The sequence below is a fragment of the Chionomys nivalis genome, chromosome 7 (assembly GCF_950005125.1).
Source record: "Chionomys nivalis chromosome 7, mChiNiv1.1, whole genome shotgun sequence".
Classification (NCBI taxonomy): domain Eukaryota; kingdom Metazoa; phylum Chordata; class Mammalia; order Rodentia; family Cricetidae; genus Chionomys; species Chionomys nivalis.
Window position 1 is genome coordinate 40592448 of NC_080092.1, and position 22626 is coordinate 40615073.

At 42.6% G+C, this 22626-nt stretch overlaps 2 protein-coding genes across 2 annotated transcripts; both read left to right on the forward strand.

Annotated features, from left to right (window-relative positions):
• The first annotated feature begins 6751 nt into the window (after positions 1–6751).
• Positions 6752–7699, forward strand: LOC130877889 (olfactory receptor 2T4-like). Its single transcript, XM_057775528.1, has one exon. The coding sequence runs from the start codon at positions 6752–6754 to the stop codon at positions 7697–7699; it is 948 nt and encodes a 315-aa protein (XP_057631511.1).
• An 11441-nt stretch (positions 7700–19140) lies between these two features.
• LOC130878340 (olfactory receptor 2T33-like) lies at positions 19141–20070 on the forward strand. Its single transcript, XM_057776258.1, has one exon. It carries the CDS (start codon positions 19141–19143, stop codon positions 20068–20070), a length of 930 nt encoding a protein of 309 aa, XP_057632241.1.
• The last annotated feature ends 2556 nt before the right edge of the window (positions 20071–22626 follow it).

Below are 22626 nucleotides of genomic sequence, written 5' to 3' on the forward strand. Positions count from 1 at the left end.
AGTAAAGAGGAAGTAAGGAAGTAAGAGGAAATGAAAGCAAGAAAGAGGAAGAGGAGGAAGTAAAGAGGAAGTAAAAGAAGAAGTGACAAAGAGGAGGAAGTAAGAAAGAAAAAGAGGAGGTAAGAAAGAGGAAGTATGAAAGAGGAAAGAGGAAGTGAGGAAGAGGAGGAAGTAAAGAGGAAATAAAGAGGAAGGAAGAGGAGGAAGAAAGAAAAAGAGGAGGTAAGAAAGAGGAAGTATGAAAGAGGAAGTGAGGAAGAGGAGGAAGTAAAGAGGAAGGAAGAGGAGGAAGAAAGAAAGAAAAAGAGGAGGAGCTAAGAGAGGAAGTAAAGAGGAAGTAAGGAAGTAAGAAGAAATAAAAAGAAAGCAAGAAAGACGAAGAAGAGGAAGTAAAGAGGAAGAGGAGGAAGTAAGAAAGAGGAAGTGATGAAGAGGAGGAAGTAAAGGTAAGAAAAAGTGACAAAGAGGAGGGAGTAAAGAGGAAGTAAGAGGAAGAGGAGGAAGTAAGTAAGAGGAAGTAAGAGAAAGTAAAGAGGAAGTAAGAAAGAGGAAGAGGAGTAAATAAAGAGGAAGGAAGAGGAGGAAGTAAGAAAGAGGAAAAGGAGGGAGTAAAGAGAAAGTAAGAAAGAGGAAGTAAAGAGGAAGAGGAGGAAGTAAGAAAGAGGAAGTAAAGAGGAAGTAAGAAAGAGGAAGAGGAGGAAGTAAGAAAGAGGAAGTAAGGTGGAAGTAAGAAAGAGGAAGAGGAGGAAGTAAGAAGGAGGAAGTAAGAAAGAAGAAGTAAAGAGAAAGAAAGAAAAGGAGGAGGAAGTAAAGATGAAGTAAGAAGGAGGAAGAAAGAAGAAGTAAGAAAGAGAAAGTAATAGGAAGTAAAAAGAAAGTAAGAAAGAGGAAGAGGAGGGAGTAAAGAGAAAGTAAAAGAGGAAGTAAAGAGGAAGAGGAGGAAGTAAAGAGAAAGAGGAAGAGGAGGAAGTAAAGAGAAAGAGGAAGAGGAGGCAGTAAAGAGGAAGTAAGAAAGAGGAAGAAAGAAAGTAAGTGAGAAATCAATATGGTAAAGCGGTAAAGATAAGTTGCAGGGTTTAGAACAGCTGGTACAAGAGCAACTAGATGCTCACCATATTGAAGAACCAACCAGTCTTTGGAATTCTCCTGTATTTGTTGTAAAAAAAAGAAATCTGGTGGAAGTAAATCCTCTGTCCAGTGTGGGGTTTGTGAAAATCTTTTAGAGATGGCTGCCATTTTGTCTTATTGACTGTGTCCTTTGCCTTACAGAATCTTCTGTTTCAAGAGGTCTCATTTATTTATTGCTGCTCTCCGTGTCTGTATTACTGGGGCTATATTTAGGAAGTGGTCTCCTGTATGAATGCGTTCAAGGCTACTTCCCACTCTCTCTCCCATAAGGTTCAGTGTGGCTGGATTTATATTGAGATCTTTGATCCATGGGGATAGATATGAATCTATTTGCATTTTTTACATGTTGATGCCAGCACCATTTGTTGAAGATGCTTTCTATTTACCAATGTATAGTTTTAGCTTCTTTGTCAAAAATTAGATGTTCATAGGTGTGTGAATTAATATCAGCATCTTCAATTCAATTCCATTGGTCCACATATCAGTTTTTATGCCAATACCAAGCTGTTTTAATTACTGTAGCTCTATAATAGAGCTTGATGTCAGTAATGGTGATGCCTCCAGAAGTTCCTTATGCCTTTAACCTCCCAGATTTGTAAAAGTGTAATTGTAACCAGAATTAACAATGATCTGAAATTTGAACATTGTAGATAAATATTAAACATGAGATACATAAGTCAGGTAATGCATGGCCATAGCTGAGGCACTTCTCGGAGTTTGTTTTCTCTCTGTGTCTCTGCCTCTCTTCATCTATCTTTCTCTCCCTCTCATGTGTGTGTGTGTGTGTGTGTGTGTGTTTGTAAAAACTTTCAGTATTTTTCACAGGTGTAGACTCCAAAGTTTGGAGTTCAGCTTCTTATTCGCAGTCATTGCCCCTTACTAATGTCTAACAGACTGACCCAGAGGCTCCATCCATCATCTGCTGTCTTGCCCTCTCCCTGTGAAATCATCCTTGTTCTCTGCTGTCAATCACAAGCCATGTTCTTTAGAATTGCATTCAGTCTGAATGCTTGTTTCACTGTAAATAGTGACATGAGAATTACAGAACAATCTATGAGTACAAATGACTTCAGAGAAAACATGGATATTTATATTACAGTCACTGGGACAAAATCGATAGTCTTAAGACACCACACATTCTGCTCACAGGATATGGAGAAACGAAGCTGTACTCACCATCCTCCCTGGTACTGGCTTTCCTTGTACATGAGGTGCCATGTAGGCTTCGGGGGCAGAAAAGTCAGCAGCCATCTACAAGGCAGCTCCTGAAACTGTGGAAGCTAGCCAGCAGGGGACACTTCCTGTCATTACTAACTTGATTTTTCCATGACCTGTGAACAGTCTCTGTGGTTCCTTCTGCATTAAGGTCTTACCATCAAGTTTGAGGAGGTAACCAAGAGCAATGGCCACAGCCTGTGCAGTTTTGAGAATCTGCAGGACAGGCCTGAGAAACAAGCCAACAAAAGACATCCCACACCTGGCACTGGCCGTCCATGATTTCTGGGAGCCATGTCTCCTGTGTGGAGCAAGTACATCCATATGAATACCTAAAGAAGAATAGCAAACCTTTTCACTATGGCCTTAGAATTAGTTGTTCTCTCTCCATCCTCACTCTCATCCCTTTCCCTACTTCAAAGTCCTTCCCCATCACTCTTCTGTCCTTTGTGCCGCCATATGCTACTCTCCCCTCTTCCCTAAGACCTTTCTCTCCTTTCCTCCACAGATGTCTGCAGTGTAAGGCTGGTGTGACTTTCTGAAGCTGTGGCTTTTGTCCAGCTGATGGTAAAATAAATATTTGCATTTTCATCTGAACCAGTTGTACTTGTAGATCATTCTAATTTTCAGGTCACTATTAAAATGAAATAAACATTTTAATTGAATGCATTTCTAATGAACACGGCTTCTGACTGACAGCAGAACCCAGGGGTGGTGTGCTGGTGAGAGGGCACGATGACACATGAGGAATGGGGCCTCAGGGTCAGTCCGCAACCTTCTCGTGTGGGGAACTGAACCCCTAGGTTTGGACTCCATGCCTATGAAAGATAACATGTCATGAAAACTACTGAAAGTTTATGTGAACACTCGCACACAGCGGGCAGGGGGATGGGGAGGGAACCGCACGCTGTAGAGTGTACAAGGACCTGGAAATACAGTAACTGACTCGTGTGGACCAGATTTTTTTTGATTGCTATTTCACTTTCGCCACAGTGGCTGTGATTTAAAGTGCTAGCAGCCAGGGTATTAAGGTCGCAGCCTGGGGAGAATTTTGTGCCCCCGAGAATGGCTCTGCTCCTGCTAAAGGTAGCTTGAACTTAATCTCTATCATTCTAATAAAGCTCAAGATTCTAAGGCTGGCGTGAAAACCTGAGAGCTCAGAGAGTTAAAGTAGCAGCTGGCTAACTTTCTCTCTTAGCTGGCATCCCTGGAACTTCTCTCCTTCCACACCACACCAACTAAAAAATCCCAGCGTAAGCTACTCCCTGCTACTTCCTGTCAACTAGTTGCTAACCCCACCTCTCTGAGCCCAGGTTAATTTTAATTAATTAATGCAAATACACCATATCTTTACATAGTTAAACAAATGCAGCATAAACAAATATAACACATCTTTGCCTAGTTAAACACATAATCCACAACACATGATGGTGATTTCCAGGCTATGGCTGACACTGGCTATGGCTTTGCTCTTTAACAAACTGAACGGTAGATGAGGCTGTGGCTGAGGTTCAATCACCATTCCCGGCTCGCTTAGTTACATCCTTCTTTAAAGACCCACAGGGGAGTTATTAATGATTTTTTATTCAGGAATAAGCAGGGTTCAGCCAGGATGACGTCACTTGCTCCTGTGCCTTCTGCACTTAACCAGCCGCTGTCCCTTGGCTCATATGAGCCAGGCTGCAGCTGCATCTGATGGTGAGTCCACCCGACAGGAGAGAATGCACGGCACAGGGTGGACGCTGCACAGACTGTTCCTTCTTCAAGGGGTTTGATTATCATTTAATTTCTACTTGTATATGGAGGAATAAAATTCTGACTTCTTTTCCCTCTTTTTTGGTGTTTTGAGACAGGGTTTCTCTGTGCAGCCCTGGCTGTCTGGTACTTGCTCTGTATATCAGACTGGCCTTTAACTGGGGAATCTACGTGCCTCTGCCTTCCCAGTGCTGGGATTGAAGGGGTGTACACCACACCCAGCTTCTACCTAATGCTTCCTGTTAGCACTTCCGTACTGAGATTTTTATTTAAGTTATGAATGAAACAATATGAGTCACACACACACAGCAGACTTGCCTTGATCTCATTGGTAACCCCCTGCATGCGTCTCGCAAGTGACAAGACTGTAGTAGGCATCGGCCAACAAACCTACTCTTCCTCATGTTTTGTTAGTGTTCATATTACAATCCACTAGTTTTCCAAAACTGTCTATTTTACAGTTTATTTAACTTCAGTTGTGGGCAATATTTGAAGGTTACAAGAATTCCAAATAATTATCTCAATATTATTTATGTTCATCATATAAAGCAGACTGTGGGTAATCTAAACAGAAACTATAAGTTCCTGGGCACATGGTGTTTCCCATAGAACCAGATAGGTACCACTCTGTGCCTACCCATCAGTTAAGTACTGACACTGTGTGCTATAGTGTGATGTGAGGCAGATGCTGAGACCCTGAGCTTCTCCACTGTAAGGGAAGAAACACGGTGACTGCTATTGAAGCGCAGGGTGGATCAGGGATGCTGCTGGCTTGGGATGAAGCTTTGTTATTTCTCTGCCTTCACCGTTAGTAACACCCAGTGTTAACAATGCACCGAGCTGTTCACATGAAATCAAACAGCACAGCAGGTGTAAGGACTGGCTACAGCTACTGGTCCTGTGCCATGTGCCGATAGCACTTTCCTGTCTCATGGTCTCTGGCTGCCCTGTTTAGAGTGCCCCCAGCTTAACAGAGTGCACTGCTTTTCCAGCACATCTCCTGTGCCTCCCCTGCCACCTGACCTCCACTGTTCAGGGATTCTCATAGACTGTGGCTCCTTCCCCAGTCCTCATCCACTGTGTCCACGAATGCAAATTCAGTCAGCAGGAACCTTAAGGTGTGCTCACTAGGAAGCTTAAGTTTAGAACAGGTATGTTTTCTTTCACAAAGAAGCCTTTTAAGATTGGAAATCTATCATTTCTCCATACCTCTCAGTCTGTTTGTCTGTGTGTATCTCTGTCCATCTCCTCCCACAAGTCTCAGGCTTTCTGATATTTATATGAAAGCCTTAAGGACCTGGCCATGTTCTTTGCTCTGAGGCAGAGAGCAGCTTGGCAGAACATGAAGGACTTCAATTTCAGGTATGTCTTGTGGCTTCAGGTGGGTTTTTGTGTTTTGTTTTTAGAATCTTGACATAAATGTAAAATGTTCCTGAGACCTGTGATTGGTATCTCAGCAGCTCCTCCCTTGTAAGTATTCCTAACATCTCAGAAAGAGGAGCTATCAAAATGCAGTATCAACTAGTTCAGAAATAAAACTAAAAAATCTCCTGTCTTTGAGAAGTACATGTGGAAGAGGCGTTCACTGAACCTTAACAGAAAGGCTGGGTGCATTGTGTCTGCTGCTGTTTCTCACTATGGTGCACCTACTTAAACCTTCATTTTAATTCCCATTCATATACTATGTTTCCACACAGATGAGCACTAAAGTTGTTTAATACAATCAAGGTTAATTTGTCCTTGATTTTTTTTTTAGCACCTAACACAGAGGCAGGCTGTGAGTGTGCAGCAGAGGGATTGGTGATCCACGTTCAGGGACTTCTCATGGGTGTGTTCTCCCTGCTTCTCGGAGTCCATGAAGAAGTAGCTGACTGTCCTTAGAGATGCTGCTGACACACCCTGACCTGGGCACCAGCAGGGACTGCTAAATCCTCTTCCTCCGCTGAGGCTTTGAGCCAGTGTTGAGCCCTGAGAGGAGACGAACTTGGAGAAGCAGAGAACAGAGAAGAGTGAGACTTCTCATTATCTTCGTCTAAACAGAGTTAGATAAGCAAGCATGTTCTATGCATTGTTGTATCTATATTTTCATATGACTATGTTTATATGACTTATACTTAAAGAGAATTTATCTATCAAAAACATACATAAGAAACTTCAAATTCAATTTTACATGGACTAAATGCATTTTCAATTAAGATATTTTACCATATAATTAAAAAAACCATATTCTTCAATGAATATGAAAATGGAGAGTGTATATCATAATGTATTAATATTATAAGCAACTCTACAATGGTTCATAAGAGTACCTTTACTCATTGACATTCTTAAAAATGTGTCTAACATTTGTGTGCTTATTTGAATTTGTCTTTCATTTGTTTTGTGTGTCTTTTGGTGGATAATCCTGCGGTTTTCAAGACTTCCTAATAGAGGTCACTATGAGTCATCATGAACCGTGGTCGATCTACTCTGGGTTGTGATGATCTAACCACAGAGGTGAATTCCTGCTCTTCTAAAATCCTTAACTATTACTTAGATAATCATTTTCAGAACTAAAGGCCCAGGGAACTTGATTCTCAGCACACTAGTCTTGTGCACATATGAGTTTGCAGTCACTAACCCCAAGGCATTCTTGGTTGCCTAGGAGACACCAATGAACATCATCACCTGGATGAGCAACTACACTAGACAGTCAGATTTCATCCTGGTGGGATTCTTCAATCAAATCAAACACCCATCTCTTCTTGCTGTGGTCATATTTGTGGTTTTCCTGGTGGCCTTGTCTGGCAATGCCCTCCTGATCCTTCTGGTACTCTCTGACACCCGGCTCCACACACCCATGTACTTTTTCATCAGCCAGTTGTCCCTCATGGACATGATGTACATTTCTGTCACTGTGCCCAAGATGCTCATGGACCAGGTCCTGGGGAGCCACAGGATCTCAGCTGCTGCCTGTGGGATGCAGATGTTTCTATACCTGACACTGGGAGGTTCAGAATTTTTCCTTCTGGCTGCGATGTCTTATGACCGCTATGTGGCCATCTGCCATCCACTCCATTACCCTGTCCTCATGAACCGCAGGGTGTGTCTCCTCCTGATGTTTGCCTGCTGGTTCCTGGGATCTTTGGATGGTTTCGTATTCGCCCCTGTCATCCTGACCTTCCCATTCTGTGGATCCCGGGAGATCCATCACTACTTCTGTGAGGCCCCTGCTGTGACAAAACTCTCCTGTTCAGACACCTGGCTCTATGAGACCTTCATGTACCTGTGCTGTGTGCTCATGCTTCTCATCCCTGTGACAGTCATCTCAAGCTCCTATTCATCCATCCTCCTCACAGTTCTCAGGATGAACTCAGCGGAGGGCAGGAAGAAGGCCCTCGCCACCTGCTCCTCCCACATGACCGTGGTCATCCTCTTCTATGGTGCTGCTGTCTATAATTACGTGTTCCCTGCCTCCTTCCACACCCCGGGGAAGGACATGGTGGTGTCTGTGTTTTACACAATACTCACCCCTCTGTTGAATCCACTAATCTACAGTCTGAGGAATAAGAATGTCACAGAGGCTCTGAAGAAATTGTTGGGTGTCAACCCCTCCTTCTAGGAACAATAAAGCAAGTAATTAGGAACGAATAGTTTATTTCCTTTGTCTCCAACACATCTGTTGTTACAGCTCTCATGCTGATGTTATTCCTCATCCATCATGTCTCATCGCACAGTCATCCCTTTGGAAGACTTATTTCTCTACTCTGAAATTTTCATTAGCGTACTTCTTGCACATTCAAAATCTTTATTTGTATCCTGCCAATGTTATATCTTTATGACATTGATAGTGGCTTTTAAATCTTGTGGGGCAATATTCTCATCCTTCAAAATTATGTCATATTGAGGCATAAATGGTCATGAGGTGTTCAACTGATGAAAGATGAGTGAATTGGAAGCAAAGTGGCTAACAACGTTGAGAAGAGGTGAATCAAGAGAAACAGCATATTGAATTAATTATGTTAATTTCTTGATAATTTATGCATATTTGAAATTAAAGAAAATAAAAAGCAACATATAGTTTCATCCTTTCAGCTCCTGTATTATGATATATTAATAATAATGGTTTAAAAGATATTTAAATCTAGGTAGTACAAGTGTCCAGGATGGTTTCAAATTGTCAGTGTAACTGTATTTGCACATAAATGCACTCATGTATCTCTCAAAACCAAACACAGCTCTCACTTCAAGGGAATGGGGTACAGCTTATTCTTGAGCCTAATGTGAGTGACCATGGCCCAGGAACATGGACTCAGGTTACCCCCAATGATATGTTCTGGAGTTTTGTGGGACTTTCCAGAGCACAAACAAGTCATGTGTTATAACTCAAGGCATTTTTCAACTATGCCGTGGAGACATCAAGGGTTTAGGTTGTAGCAAAGTGGGAAAATCTCTGCCATGGTTCTCAGATGCTGTCTGTTGAGAAAGAAAGTCTTTAGTTTGGGGAAAGCTAGCATTCGAATAAGGCTCTATTTTCCAAAATGTTTCATCTGATAGTCACGGGGATGCTGGCTCAGAAACCAAAGCTGGCAATAAAAGACTCCAAAGGGTGCTATAGATGGGCTTGGTAAATTGCTTTGTATCCATAATGTTCCAATGCTTCATGATCATGGGAGATCTAATCAGTTGGCCAGGTACATAATCTTTGACATGTGTATGGCTGTGTCCTCTGGGAACTTCAGCGTGGTGTCCCCGTTGGCCAAATGGCACATCTACTGCAGAAAGAGTCCAAGTGTTTTGTGCCTGTGGTGAGGAAGCTCATTCCTAGGAGTCTAGACAGTTAGGGTAGCAGTCGTTAGGACAGAGAGGTAGCAGGTGCAGCCATTCTGATCTGATTTGCCCCCACTCTCTGTGTCTGTCACAGAATTTCCATGTGACATGTTACCAGGAATGTTGTATCGGAGGTTAAATTGTCAAGAGCACAGTGTAGCCTCAGAAAGTATAAGTACCAAATGAGCAAAACAGGTTTCTTTCTTTCCTTTTTAGAATTTTTTTTTAAATAAATGTAATTTATTCCTACTGTAGGAGGTACAGCCTATCACAGGCAGACAGAAATAAGTCTGTTGGAGACTGTGTTATAAAAGTAGTTCTGCCAACTTTGTTTATGTCAGCAGAACACATCTAATTCATAGACACACACATATATGATATACATTTCAAAGAATTATTCAGGTCAAATCAGACACAGGACACAGTATATGATAAAAATAACACAGGACACAATGAAGGGTCAAAGTAATAGCAACAACTCTATGCATTTAGTTTTTACAGTGCCTAAATATGCTTTATGCGGTTTCTGTGAATAGTGAATATTTTTATTCCTTTCAGTTATCATTTCTGCACTCTTCTTGGCTCTCATTTTTCCATGAGCCTTGAACCCAATTTTGATCACTTTGTGTCTTTGCCTATTTCTTATTCCTATGCTGAAATAGTAACAGTACCATAACCTTCATTTCTCTGTGTTTCAAGGTTTTTTCACTTCAGTCTTTAAAGGTTTCAATATGACGTGTACTATGACATGCAAAATCAGCTTTATGAAAGGGTACAGGAAGTAACAAAGGTGAATACAAGAAACCTAGAATAACACAGAAGAGACCCAATTCCACTTTCTCTGTGTGTTCAGCTGTGGGCGATGAGATGTTTAGTCATTGTACTATAAATAACCACCTATCACAACATGCATACACCATTTGGCTAGGGCTTCTCAAATAGAGTCCTCTTCCTTCCTCCTATTTTTCTTATTATTATTATTAATAATTATTATTATTTTCTATAAGCCCATTTAAGAAGGTGGTTTAGACTTGAACACACACACACACACAAATCTGAGTGTGCAGTAGAGAGGTCTGGAGACATAGCTCAGCAGTTAAGAGCACTTGTTCTTGCAGAGGACCAGGGTTTGATTCCTAGCAGTCACCTAGTGACTTACAACCATCCTTAACTCCAGTTCTAGGAGGTTCAATAACCTCTTCTGACCTCCCTCCAAGGGTACCAGGGATATATGCATGGTGTACAGACATATATGTGAGCTAAACATTCACAAATAAATAAATCCATTTTGGAAAAAAAAGAGTCCATAGATGATTAGAGAAGGCAAGAATGCTGGAAGCTTGTAGTAATGAGAAGCGGGCCTGCTTTTCATCCCACCCAGCTCCTGGCCACCTGACTAGCTTATATCCCAAAATAACAACACACAAATTGTATTCATTTCAACATTGCCTGGCCCATTAGTTCTAACCTCTTATTGGCTAACTCTTACATATTTGTTTAACCCATCTCCATTAATGTATATCGCCACTTGACTGTGGCTTACTGGCATGAGTCTAACCAATGTCCATCTAGGAGAGGAGAGCCATGGCGTCTGCCACACTGTCTTCTTCCTCCCAGAATTCTGTTCTGTCTACCATGTCCATCTAAGGGCTGCCCTATCAAAAGCCAAGGCAGTTTTCTTTATTCAACCAATGAAAGCAACACATAGAAAGAAGATCCTCCTACAGCAGAAGCTGAGATGTGAAGGTGGAGAGTGGCTAATGGTTCCAGCTGGAATTTTTCAGTGAAAACAGCTTGAATCCTGAATTCCACATCTAGAGAACTAGGCTCGCAGCTGGATTGATTAATCCTTTTTAGAAGTTTAAAATTCCTTATCTTTTTATTCCTGGTACCATTACTGCAATTTACAGGGCAATATACCTGATGTACTGAAAAAGGAAAGACAAAACTACAGCAGACAAAGGACCTCAGGAATGTCCATCTAATTGACACTGCATCACATTAATCAGTAGCTGCCCTTTCTGCAGTAACTTTTGACCACGGATCATTGTTCCTTAGGTGGCAGAGTTTTACAGTTCCTCTAAAGCATTCAGGATGACTGTTTCTGAATAACCTGCCCATTCCTGATAATCACCCTCACTCCCCCCACCCCCTAAAAATTATAGCTATTTTCAGCTGTTTTTTTCCCCTTCTCCTCCCATACCCACCACTTTCTTACTAGACAAGAATGGAATCGTCTCTCATCCGGGTGCCTGTATGTTTCCTCTCTGCCCTTTAGTTATTGTACCTATGAATCATTCTATTTTATGAATAGAATATTAGAAATAATTTAATTACTTGTAACTCTGCTTTCTTTTGGCCAGTCTGGTTTCACAGCTGTAATTTTATACAGAGTGGCTAGTTCTAATTTTCAGAAAGATTGTTCTTCAGTTCTAAAGTTTATAACACTTATTTATAGGTCATATTTTGAAATAAGACCTATAAATCAGGAAATTTGCAGGCAAATGAATGGAACTAGAAAAAAAATCATCCTGAGTGAGGTAACCCAGATCCATAAAGACAAATATGACATGTACTTATTCATAAGTGGATATAAGGGATAACTATGCTATAATCCATAGACCCAGAGAGACAAAGTAGCAAGGAGGTTCAAGGGGGAAACCTGAATCTCCCTGCAAAGGAGAAATAGATTTCCTGAGTGGGATGTGGGCAGGTGGGGATGAGAACACGAGCAATCAGGTTGGGAGGGAGTCAAGGGGAGAGAGAACAACAAGAGAAGGCTGGGAAAGGGGCATTCCGGGTCAGATTTAAGGGGACCCTGCTAAGACTCCTAACAGTAGCAGATATGTAACCTGAACTGGCCATCTCCTATGACCAATCAAGTCTTAATGTCTTATATGCCAATAAATACAAGAACTTCTTCTTCACGCCTAAATGTCAATCGTAAGTCAGAAGTTTTCTGATATTGCTAAACTAAGACTTAATATTAAATATAATATAATCCATCAACTAATAATACTGAAAGATCTCAAGTGATAGCAAAAGAAAGAGTATATTTTCTGGATTTATATTTGAAATCCATAAACAGTATTTTAACTTCTGTTGTCAATAGTAGACATTGTCCTGTAGCTTAAGATACGACTCAACAGTTGAGTGCAGGTGACCTGAGTTTAATTGCCAGCACCCATCAGGCGACTCAGAACTGACTGTAACTTGAGCTGCAGAGGATCCAAGGCCACCTCTGGCATCTGCAGGCATTTCACTCAGGCGCACATGCCTCCACAAAGATGCACAGACGCACACGTATACACACTCACACACACACTTAAAAATCAAATAAATACCAAAAAATAAAACATTGTTTTCTTGATTTGAGATTGAAAATAAAATGCAATTATCAGTCTATGAATGTCTTAATTAATTACATGTTAAACTTTTTATACAATAAGAACAAAATAATTGTTTTTTGTTTATGGCATATAACGTGACCCATGTATATAATGGATGATGATCATTTCATGTCTATTACCATAAACATTTATCATTTCTTTGTAGTTAAAAATTATTCAGAGTCCTCTGTTCCAGGTTTCTTTGAACAGAATAGTCTGTTTTTATTAATACCAGCTACCTTACTCTGTAACAGAATACCAGCAAGAACTGTTTAATTCATCTCTCTATGCCTATAGGTGTCAATCTATTTAAATATAAAATTCAATCAGCTCAATATACTGGCTTCAAGAATCCTTGTATAACTGTGTAGAACACAACTCAAGCATGCTTCTCACTTCTCAGCAGTTCACACCCAGTGGTGTGCAACCAATCAGTTGCAACTCAGTTAAGTAGAATAACACAGATTTAATTTATATTTTTTTAACCAGTTAAGGCATTAGACAAACACCCACCTCCCCTTAACTATACATAAATCAGAAGGCCAGGTGGGAGCAGATACTTTGGGGGTAAACCTGGAGCTTGCCACTCACTGTAAATAAACCATATGGGGACAGATATCTTAGCCCTTTTTATGGATGATCAGCTTGAGAGTCAAGGCATTCAGGTGACTGCCAAGTGGTATAGCTACAAACTTCACTACTTCAGTTGAGCCATCCCCATTTTCAAACAGTAACTTTATAGGCAACGTTTTCCTCACATCCTGTGTCCATCTTCATCTAACTTTCAGATCGTTCTCAACACATGGGTTTTCACTAAAGCACAGGCTAACATGACTGATATGATCCCGGGGGGGGGGGGGAATCAGGGGTTTACTATCACAGGTAATGATATTAAAAGATGGATCTTCTTCAACCTGGCTGTACCCTGATGTTACCAGTATGGGTCAGTTACGTCAGGGATCAAATATCCTGGGATTTGAAAACTAATTTTAGGGAGCTAATAAACAGAGAAGGTATTTTCAGCTGGATTTCACGAGGGGTGCTCTCACTGAGGACTCTGAAGCCTGACTGTAGGATGACCTGGACCATGAGCCGGCGAGTTTCGTATAGAGCAAGGGCCAGGAGTGGCACAGAGCTCTCAGTGATGAGTCCTGGGACCTGAGCCACAGATTCAGGATCGTCCTGCACAGCAGCTGCTCCCGACACGGGTGAGTTCTCCGTCCGTGAGATGGAGTGCTTACAACCGCAGGTGGTGCTCTCTCAAGATTCTGTTACAATATATTTCATTTCTACAATTTTAGGGACTCTGCCTTAATTCATAGCATTTTTAGAATAGAGAAGCCAATGTATCCATACCTTGCCCCATAAGCTCACAAGCATGGTCTCTTAACTCTCTGCCACAACCTTTGGTAAAATGCACAAAAGCGAGGCATCGGTCTCTGCTGATGAACGTGATCTGAAGGTCACTGGGGGGGGGGGGGTCATATGTTGTTCCACTGCAGCAGCACACGGCTTTCCTCGCTACACATTAGATAAATGTTAAAAAAAAAAAAAACTTTTGTGAATTTAAGTTTTCCCCCCTTTCTTTAAGCATTTCTTAGAATCAAATTGAGGACCAATCTCAATACTTCCCAGGGAGAGACGTATTGAGAAGAAACAGAGAAGCTCTGTGTTTCCAGCCCCAGTTGATGATGGGTTACAGTAGTTTTGTTTCGTTTCACTTGTGTATTGAGATTGACTTCAGTACAATCCAACTTAGAATGTGAAACACGGAGAAAAGCTCAGTCCTGTATTTAGTGCACAGGCATGACAATTCTCTTAACCGTGAACTTCATGTCCACTGAGACTATGTATTTTCAAGACTTAATTGAAACCTTATAGTATTTATAAACTTTTGATTATATATAGTTTTTCATTACCGTGTGGAAGGTATTCAGACAGGACCAAAGAAGTTTTCAGGAGACTTGAGAGTGAGGCATAGTCCAAGTCTGAGATGGATGAGTACATTCTATTTCATTGTATTAATACTTCATGCACTCCCCTCTAGGGCTAGTGACAGTTCCGTCATTGAATTGTGTTTATTGTTATTATTGTATGTGTGTGTGCGTCCATGCACACACACTAACACAAGAGAGAGGACCGTGTTGTGGAGTCTGTTCTCTCACTTTTACAAATGGCCTAGGTATCAGATGCAAGTCCTCAGGCCTTCGTAGGATGTGCTTTGCCCACTGAGCCATTTTGCTGGCTCCAGCCATGTATTTCCAGTAGTTTCCTTAAGAACAGTAATTGGTTAAGTACTCCATTTAAACTACTATGTTTTATTAAAACAAATCTGTAAGACAAATTAAGTCCCTATTTTAAAAAAAAAATTGACTGGGAACTTTTTTGGCCTAAGACAATAGTTCTCAACCTCCCAAATGCTGACACCCTTTAATTCAGTTCCTCATGTTGTGGTGACCCTAGCCATAAAATTATTTCATTGCTGCCTCATAACTGTAATTTGCTACTGTTATGTATGAATCATAATGCAAATATCTGATATGTGACCCCTAAAGAGGTCGAGAACAGCTGGTCTAAGAAATGTGTTTGACTTCAAAGCACAGTAATCACATGGATACACTCCAGATGCGGAGCGTGCAGGTAGGCGAGCAAGACCATTAATCCACACTGACTCCTGACAGTATGTTATATACCAACTGGGCTTTCCTGTCATTTAAACAGCAAAAGTATGATGGTTTTCCTTGGTCAGAGCAGCACAACTATAATAATTTTGTATAGTTTTCATCATTGTTGAGTCCACAGAAGTGCTGCTCTGACAACATACGTCTCATTCCAGCACTCGGGAAGCTGAGGCAGGAGAGCGGCAAGTTCCAGGTCAGTCTGGGCTCCATAGTGAGACTTTGTCACAAAACAAATTGCTAAAGTCAATTATTCCTTTCTGTCATTTTGCAAACGGATATTTTTGGTAGCAAAACAGTCATCACTTGAAGTTCTATGTGGTAGAGCGTATAACCTAGTTGAATTCAATTTATCAATTACTTGAATGTTGATTATTCCGTCTAGCCTGGGCATTCAAGAGCCTACTGTTGATTATGTTTCCTTTTTGATTGGGACAATGAATAAGAGCAGAAATTTATTTTGTTTTCAGCATACAGGGTAACAGGGTACAAAAAAAAATCACAATTCTTTTGATCTCCAAATTTAGCTTGCATTTTAGTCTTTGAAATCGCATTATTATATTCGCCTGAGTAAATAACTTTGTCATAAATGGCACATTATAAGATTTTGTTTGTTATCTGATTATTTCTAAACTTAAAATAACTTAAAATTTGAAGCATAAATGTTAGTTCTGTGACAATATAAACATTTTATTGACTTTTAGAAGCTACTACTTTAGTGAAAGCATAGAGAAACTCTCATGAACACTAAGTGTTCAAACATCAGAGTGACTTTTTCTTAACTACAGTAATGTATGATAACTCTGTAGTCAAAAGAAATCCATAAAACATGAATGATATGAGAGTACAAGGAGACATTGGAAACATTTTTATTTTATTAAAACATAGAAAAATTCTATTGTAAGTTAATTCTGAGATACATCTTTTTCTTAAAGATATTTGAATATGACACATATATTTTCAGATTACTGTAGTAATTTTTGTGGTTATGGGAATCAAATTTGAGGTTTCACACATGGAAGATAAAAACTCCACCACGGAGTTGCATGACTGGCCCTAGAAAAATACTCTCATTTAAACTTATTTTATAATCCCTCTCTCTCTTCCTCCCTCCCTCCCTCCCTCTCTCATATGTCTGTTTTTGTGCCTGTGTTTATGTGCGTATGTGCATGTGTCTATGTGTGTGTCTGTGTCTATGTGTGTATATGTCTGTGTGTATTTGCCTATGTCTGTCTAGAAGGGGGGTCCTATAGGTGTCACAGTATGTTTGCAATGCTAGCACAGAGTAATATCAAATTTACAATGATCATAGATGCCATTCATGTACAAATAACTACTAGCCTTCCCAGGATTGCACTAGTGAAACACAATCCAACATCTAAGAAATGGTAATTAATGTGCTAGCATTCCAAACAGATGACATGTGTTTAAAATGGTGCATTATAATAACTTGAAATGTGTGAAATAGGTTGAAGATATATGGATTATGTATAAATATATTAGGTCACTGTACATGTCATAAAATATATAAGAAATATCGGGAACTCACCAAGGCCAGCTGGACTGGGTCTGAAAAAGCATGGGATAAAACCGGACTCGCTGAACATAGCGGACAATGAGGGCTGCTGAGAAGTCAAGAACAATGGCACTGGGTTTTGATCCTACTGCATGTACTGGCTTTGTGGGAGCCTAGGCTGTTTGGATGCTCACCTTACTAGACCTGGAAGGAGGTGGGAGATCCTTGGACTTCCCACAAGGCAGGGAACCCTGACTGCTCTTTGGACTGCTGAGGGAGGGGGAGTTGATTGGGGGAGGGGGGAAATGGGAGGCGGTGGCGGGAAGGAGGCAGAAATCTTTAATAAATAAATAAATTTTTAGTTTAAAAAGATTTTCTTCTTTTTTTAATAGAATCTCACTGTGTGCCCTTGGCTGTCCTGGAACTCACTTTCTAGTCCACCCTGGAACTCAGAGAGATCCACTTGCCTCTGTCTCCTAGGTGCTGGAATAAAAGGCGTGAACCAAAGCACCCAGTGAGAACAAAATTTCACATGCAGTTTTTCAGGTTAGCCCAAAGGTTAAGGGGGCCAGAGTTTTTCTGCCTCAGCATCAAGACATATGTTATGTCTAACTACTAACACTCTGGCAGCTCCATGAATGATATCTATTGTTACACCTGACACTTAACCGTCAAAATAAGAAGATGAAAACACACCTTTAATGTGCTTGCATACACCTTTAATCCCAGCACTGGAGAGGCAGAGACAGGCAGATCTCAGTGAGTTATAAGCCTGAGACTTGGTCAACAAAGCAAGTTCCAGAACAGTCAGGACTGTTACACAGAGAAACCCTGTCGAAAAGCGAAAGAGGGAGAGAGAGAAGGACCAATGGCTCTTCTCATCAGGGAAGTGTTGATAGTGTGAGGCGTGGTCCTGGGGCATGAAGCATCTGTCGTCATCTGTGGTCATCATTACATATGCTATAGGACAACAGGGCCTCACACATGCAATAGAGAAACTCAGCTGTGTTTCCTTTAGGGCAAAGAGTTCCTCCTTACTCTCATATGGAGCTCCTTGAATAGATATGTAAGAAAGGTGCAAAGGTCATGAGTCGGGTCACGGCAGCATTCACAAATGTGCAAGAATTTAGGATTCTCCCAACTGACAAATACTAAACTGTAGGAAATTGAAATCATGCAACAATGCTTCTTTATGCCATGATTGATATAAGTATAGGGCTAAAACACATGGGCAGTAGACTTGCATTCTGTATGTTTCATTTAATTCAGTTGAAAGTTAAAATATGGTGAAATAAATGTGGATAATGCAGAAGTGTGTGTATGTGTGTGTGTTATGGTGTGGTGGGGGTGTCGTGTGTGTGACACTGTGTGTGTGTGTTATGGTGTGGTAGGAGTTTGGTGTGTGTGGCACTGTGTGTGTGTTATGGTGTGGTAGGGGTGTGGTGTGTGTGACACTGTGTGTATGTGTGTGGTGTGTGTATGTGTTATGGTGTGGTAGGGGTTTGGTGTGTGTGGCACTGTGTGTGTGTTATGGTGTGGTAGGGATGTGGTGTGTGTGATACTGTGTGTATGTGTGTGTATGTGTTATGGTGTGGTAGGGGTTTGGTGTGTGTGGCACTGTGTGTGTGTGTGTGTTATGATGTGGTAGGAGTTTGGTGTGTGTGGCACTGTGTGTGTGTTATGGTGTGGTAGGGGTGTGGTGTGTGTGACACTGTGTGTATGTGTGTGGTGTGTGTATGTGTTATGGTGTGGTAGGGGTTTGGTGTGTGTGGCACTGTGTGTGTGTGTGTGTTATGATGTGGTAGGAGTTTGGTGTGTGTGGCACTGTGTGTGTGTTATGGTGTGGTAGGGGTGTGGTGTGTGTGACACTGTGTATATGTGTGTGGTGTGTGTATGTGTTATGGTGTGGTAGGGGTTTGGTGTGTGTGGCACTGTGTGTGTGTGTTATGGTGTGGTAGGGGTGTGGTGTGTGTGACACTGTGTGTATGTGTGTGTATGTGTTATGGTGTGGTAGGAGTTTGGTGTGTGTGGCACTGTGTGTGTGTGTGTTATGGTGTGGTGGGGGTGTGGTGTGTATGGCACTCTGTGTTTGTGTGCATGTGTGTGTAATACACACTCATGTGTGTGGGTTCACGGGCAGGCCAGAGGAGGGTGTTGATGTCCTCCTGTATCAGTCTCTGCCTTACTTCTTTGAGGCAACTTCTAGGTTGGAGCCAGAGACAACTAGAAATCCTTTGGTCTGTGCCCTTCAGAGCTAAGCTACAGACACATGAGGACCACACCTAGCTTTCTATGTGAGCTCTGAAATCCAAACTCGTATCTTCAGGCTTGTGTAGCAAGTGTTCTTACCCACTGATCCATACCTCAGCATCAGGTTGCAGAAAAAAAAAATATTATTTCACTAAATTGAAATATTCTGACACTTGAACAAAGATTTTAAGGATATTGGAAGTCACTTTAAAAAAAAAAAAGTCATTTTCAGACCAGGCATGGCAGCATGTGCCTTTAATCCCAGCACTGGGGGAGGCAGAGGCAGGCAGATCTCTGAGTTTGGGGCCAGCCTGGTCTACAGAGTTAGTTCCATGACAGCCTATCTCAAAAAAAAAAAAAAAAAAAAGCATCCTCCTGTCTTCCAGGTTTGACCAGAGTCATGGAGCCTCCCAGCAACACCACAGCATTGGAGTTCATTCTTCTTGGGCTCTTCAGCCACACACAAGTCCACCTGTTCCTGTTTTCTGTTGTGTTAGTAATCTTCACCGCCTCCCTGATGGGAAACGCCCTCATGATCCTGCTCATCTGCAGGGACCCCAGGCTCCACACGCCCATGTACTTCCTCCTCAGCCAACTCTCCCTCATGGACATGATGCTCGTCTCCACCATCATCCCCAAGATGGCAGCCAACTACTTGATGAGCATGAGGTCCATCTCCGCTGCAGGCTGTGGCTCCCAGATCTTCCTGTTCCTTACCCTAGCAGGGGGCGAGTGCTTCCTCCTGGCAGCCATGTCCTATGACCGCTACGTGGCTGTATGTCAGCCCCTGCGCTACCATGTCCTCATGAGCTCCAAGCTGTGCACGCATCTGACCTTGGGATCTTGGTTCCTGGGAGCCGCTGATGGGTTGATGCAAGCGGGCACCATCTTGAGTTTCCCCTTTTGCCACTCTCGAACCATCAACCACTTCTTCTGTGAGGCGCCCTCTCTGGTGCGCCTCGCCTGTGCCGACACCAAAGTCTTTGAGTTCTTCATGTACATTTGCTGCATCCTTATGCTCCTGATCCCTCTGTGCCTCATCCTGGCTTCCTACTCCCTCATCCTGGTTGCAGTACTCCGCATGCGATCCTCCGCAGCCCAGAAGAAGGCCTTTGCCACCTGCTCTTCTCACCTGGCTGTGGTGGGGCTATTCTACGGGGCCATCATGCTCATCTACATGAGGCCTAAGTCCCATCAGCCGGGAGAGCACGACAAAGTGGTGTCTGCCTTCTACACCATCTTTACGCCGGTCCTGAACCCCCTCATATACAGTGTGAGGAACAAGGAGGTCAAGGGAGCACTGAGGAAGTGGCTGCAGAAGACAGTGTGATAAATGTGCAGAGGGAAGGTCACCAAAACAGCCCTACTCAGCTTAGGTACACCTCATTCACTAGCTCAGCTGACCTATTGCATTGAGCTCACTCTTTAGTGTCGTATTAATTTATCTGACTCTCATTTGTTATTTTATATTCTAAATTTTACCAAGTGTTTGGAAAATGAATGTATAATCAACTTGCCCTGCTGGTGTCCCTTGGGCTAGCTACTCTGTTTCTTTTAAAGTAAGATCTTAGAGATGAGAGCCAGTGACACAGGTCTGTTAGCTAGACTTTAATCATATAACTCAGTTTCTGTTATGTGATGTAAAATGTAAGAGGAAAAGGAATAAATAGACAATAACTTTTAAAAATGTAGTGCCTAATTGATTGCTATTATAAAGTAAATTGTAATGAAATACATAACCATAATAATTATTAAACATAAACATAATTGCATAAAACATATGTCAAAATGTTTCAGGGGAATTTTCAAAAATTATTTATAATTTAAAGAATTCTTAAAAAGGAGATGGGCATGTAGGGCTTATGGCTTTAAAATTGTATCTATATTTAACATCTTTAACAACAAAATAAATATCACTAACCAAAAAATTAGGAATCATTATGAGATTTCCAAATCTCTATTTTAAGAGTGTTTAAAGATGAAATCTTTAAGAAGTGGTTAGGCCTCAGGGCTCCACTGTCATGATGGAAGAGCATTTGTGCCATTATTAAAGTGTTAGTTTGCTCAGTATGGCAACAAAACCAGCCATACAGAAGAACTGTAAGTTCTAGGGCAGGTGGATTACATAAGACCCTGTCTCAAGTAATAAAACAAAATAATAGTGAGTTTGGCCATTTCCATACCAAAAAATAAATAAATAGCCCCAAGCCTGCCTTGTCTGCAAGGTCCTTTACTGTGGAACAGTTTCCTGCCCTTTCACTAAGGCTACCAACCCAGAGCAGTGAGGACCTGACTAGAGGGCAGGCCTCAAGGTCCCCGCCAGGGAAAGCGGGCCCCCGCTGCTGGGGCTGCAGTCTCTGCTGTGATCTCCTGGACCTGCTCTGCCTGCGCCCTACTTCCCTTAGTCCCTGGCTCATTGGGGCATCCAGGAGTTCCTGTGTAGGTGCCGAGAAGTTTCATCGGGACGGGTGAGTGTGTGCTATCCTGGGGCAGACTGTCCAGGTAGAGAGCACAAACACCCCTCCCCCAGCTCCTGCTGCAGGGCTTGCTCTCCTACACACCCGCCCCCACCCCCACCCCCAAACCTGCCTTGTCTGCAAGGTCCTTAGCTGTGGAACAGTTTCCTGCCATTTCACTAAGGCTACCAACCCAGAGCAGTGAGTCCCTGACTAGAGGGCAGGCCTCAAGGTCCCCGCCAGGGAAAGCGGGCCCCTGCTGCTGGGGCTGCAGTCTCTGCTGTGATCTGCTGGACCTGCTCTGCCTGCGCCCTACTTCCCTTAGTCCCTGGCTCATTGGGGCATCCAGGAGTTCCTGTGTAGGTGCCGAGAAGTTTCATCAGGACGGGTGAGTGTGTGCTATCCTGGGGCGGACTGTCCCGGTAGAGAGCACAAACACCCCTCCCCCAGCTCCTGCTGCAGGGCTTGCTCTCCTACACACCCGCCCCCACCCCCACCCCCAAACCTGCCTTGTCTGCAAGGTCCTTAGCTGTGGAACAGTTTCCTGCCATTTCACTAAGGCTACCAACCCAGAGCAGTGAGACCCTGACCAGAGGGCAGGCCTCAAGGTCCCCGCCAGGGAAAGCGGGCCCCTGCTGCTGGGGCTGCAGTCTCTGCTGTGATCTGCTGGACCTGCTCTGCCTGCGCCCTACTTCCCTTAGTCCCTGGCTCATTGGGGCATCCAGGAGTTCCTGTGTAGGTGCCAAGAAGTTTCATCGGGACGGGTGAGTGTGTACTATCCTGGGGCGGACGGTCCCGGTAGAGAGCACAAACGCCCCTACACTAAGGCTACCCAACCAGAGCAGCAGGCAGGCCTCAGCAACCCCCGAAAGGGAGCGCAGGCACCTCCAGCTTGTACTGCAGTGTCGCCTGTGTTCTACTGGACCCCGCCCGACCCCTTGCATTCGGCCTTCTTTACGCGGGTCATTAGAATACCACGCATCCATGTTTTGGTGTTGAGGAGTTCACCTGGAAGGGAACGGTTCCTGCCCCTACACTGAGGAGATACACCTAGAGAGTTAGTCACAGCAAAGACTGGTCCAAGACATCAGGCCTCTCCTGGCTCCATTTGAAGGAAAAGATGGGCAGGCGCCAATGCAAGAATTCCCCCAACAACTTGAAAGGCAACGTGACATCACCAGGATCCAGGAATCCCGAAATGAGAAGTCTAAACCCTAATACAGAAGAATTAGAAGAATTCGACTCAAAAGTGAATTTTATGAAAATAATAGAGGACCTTAAACAGGAGGTGAAAAACTGCCACAACCAATTAGAGATTACAAACAAAAAGGTAGAGGAAATGAATAAATCTCTCAAAGATACCCAAGAAAACCAAGAGAAACAAGAAAAAGTAATCAAACAGGTAAGGGAAACGGTTCAAGACTTGAAGA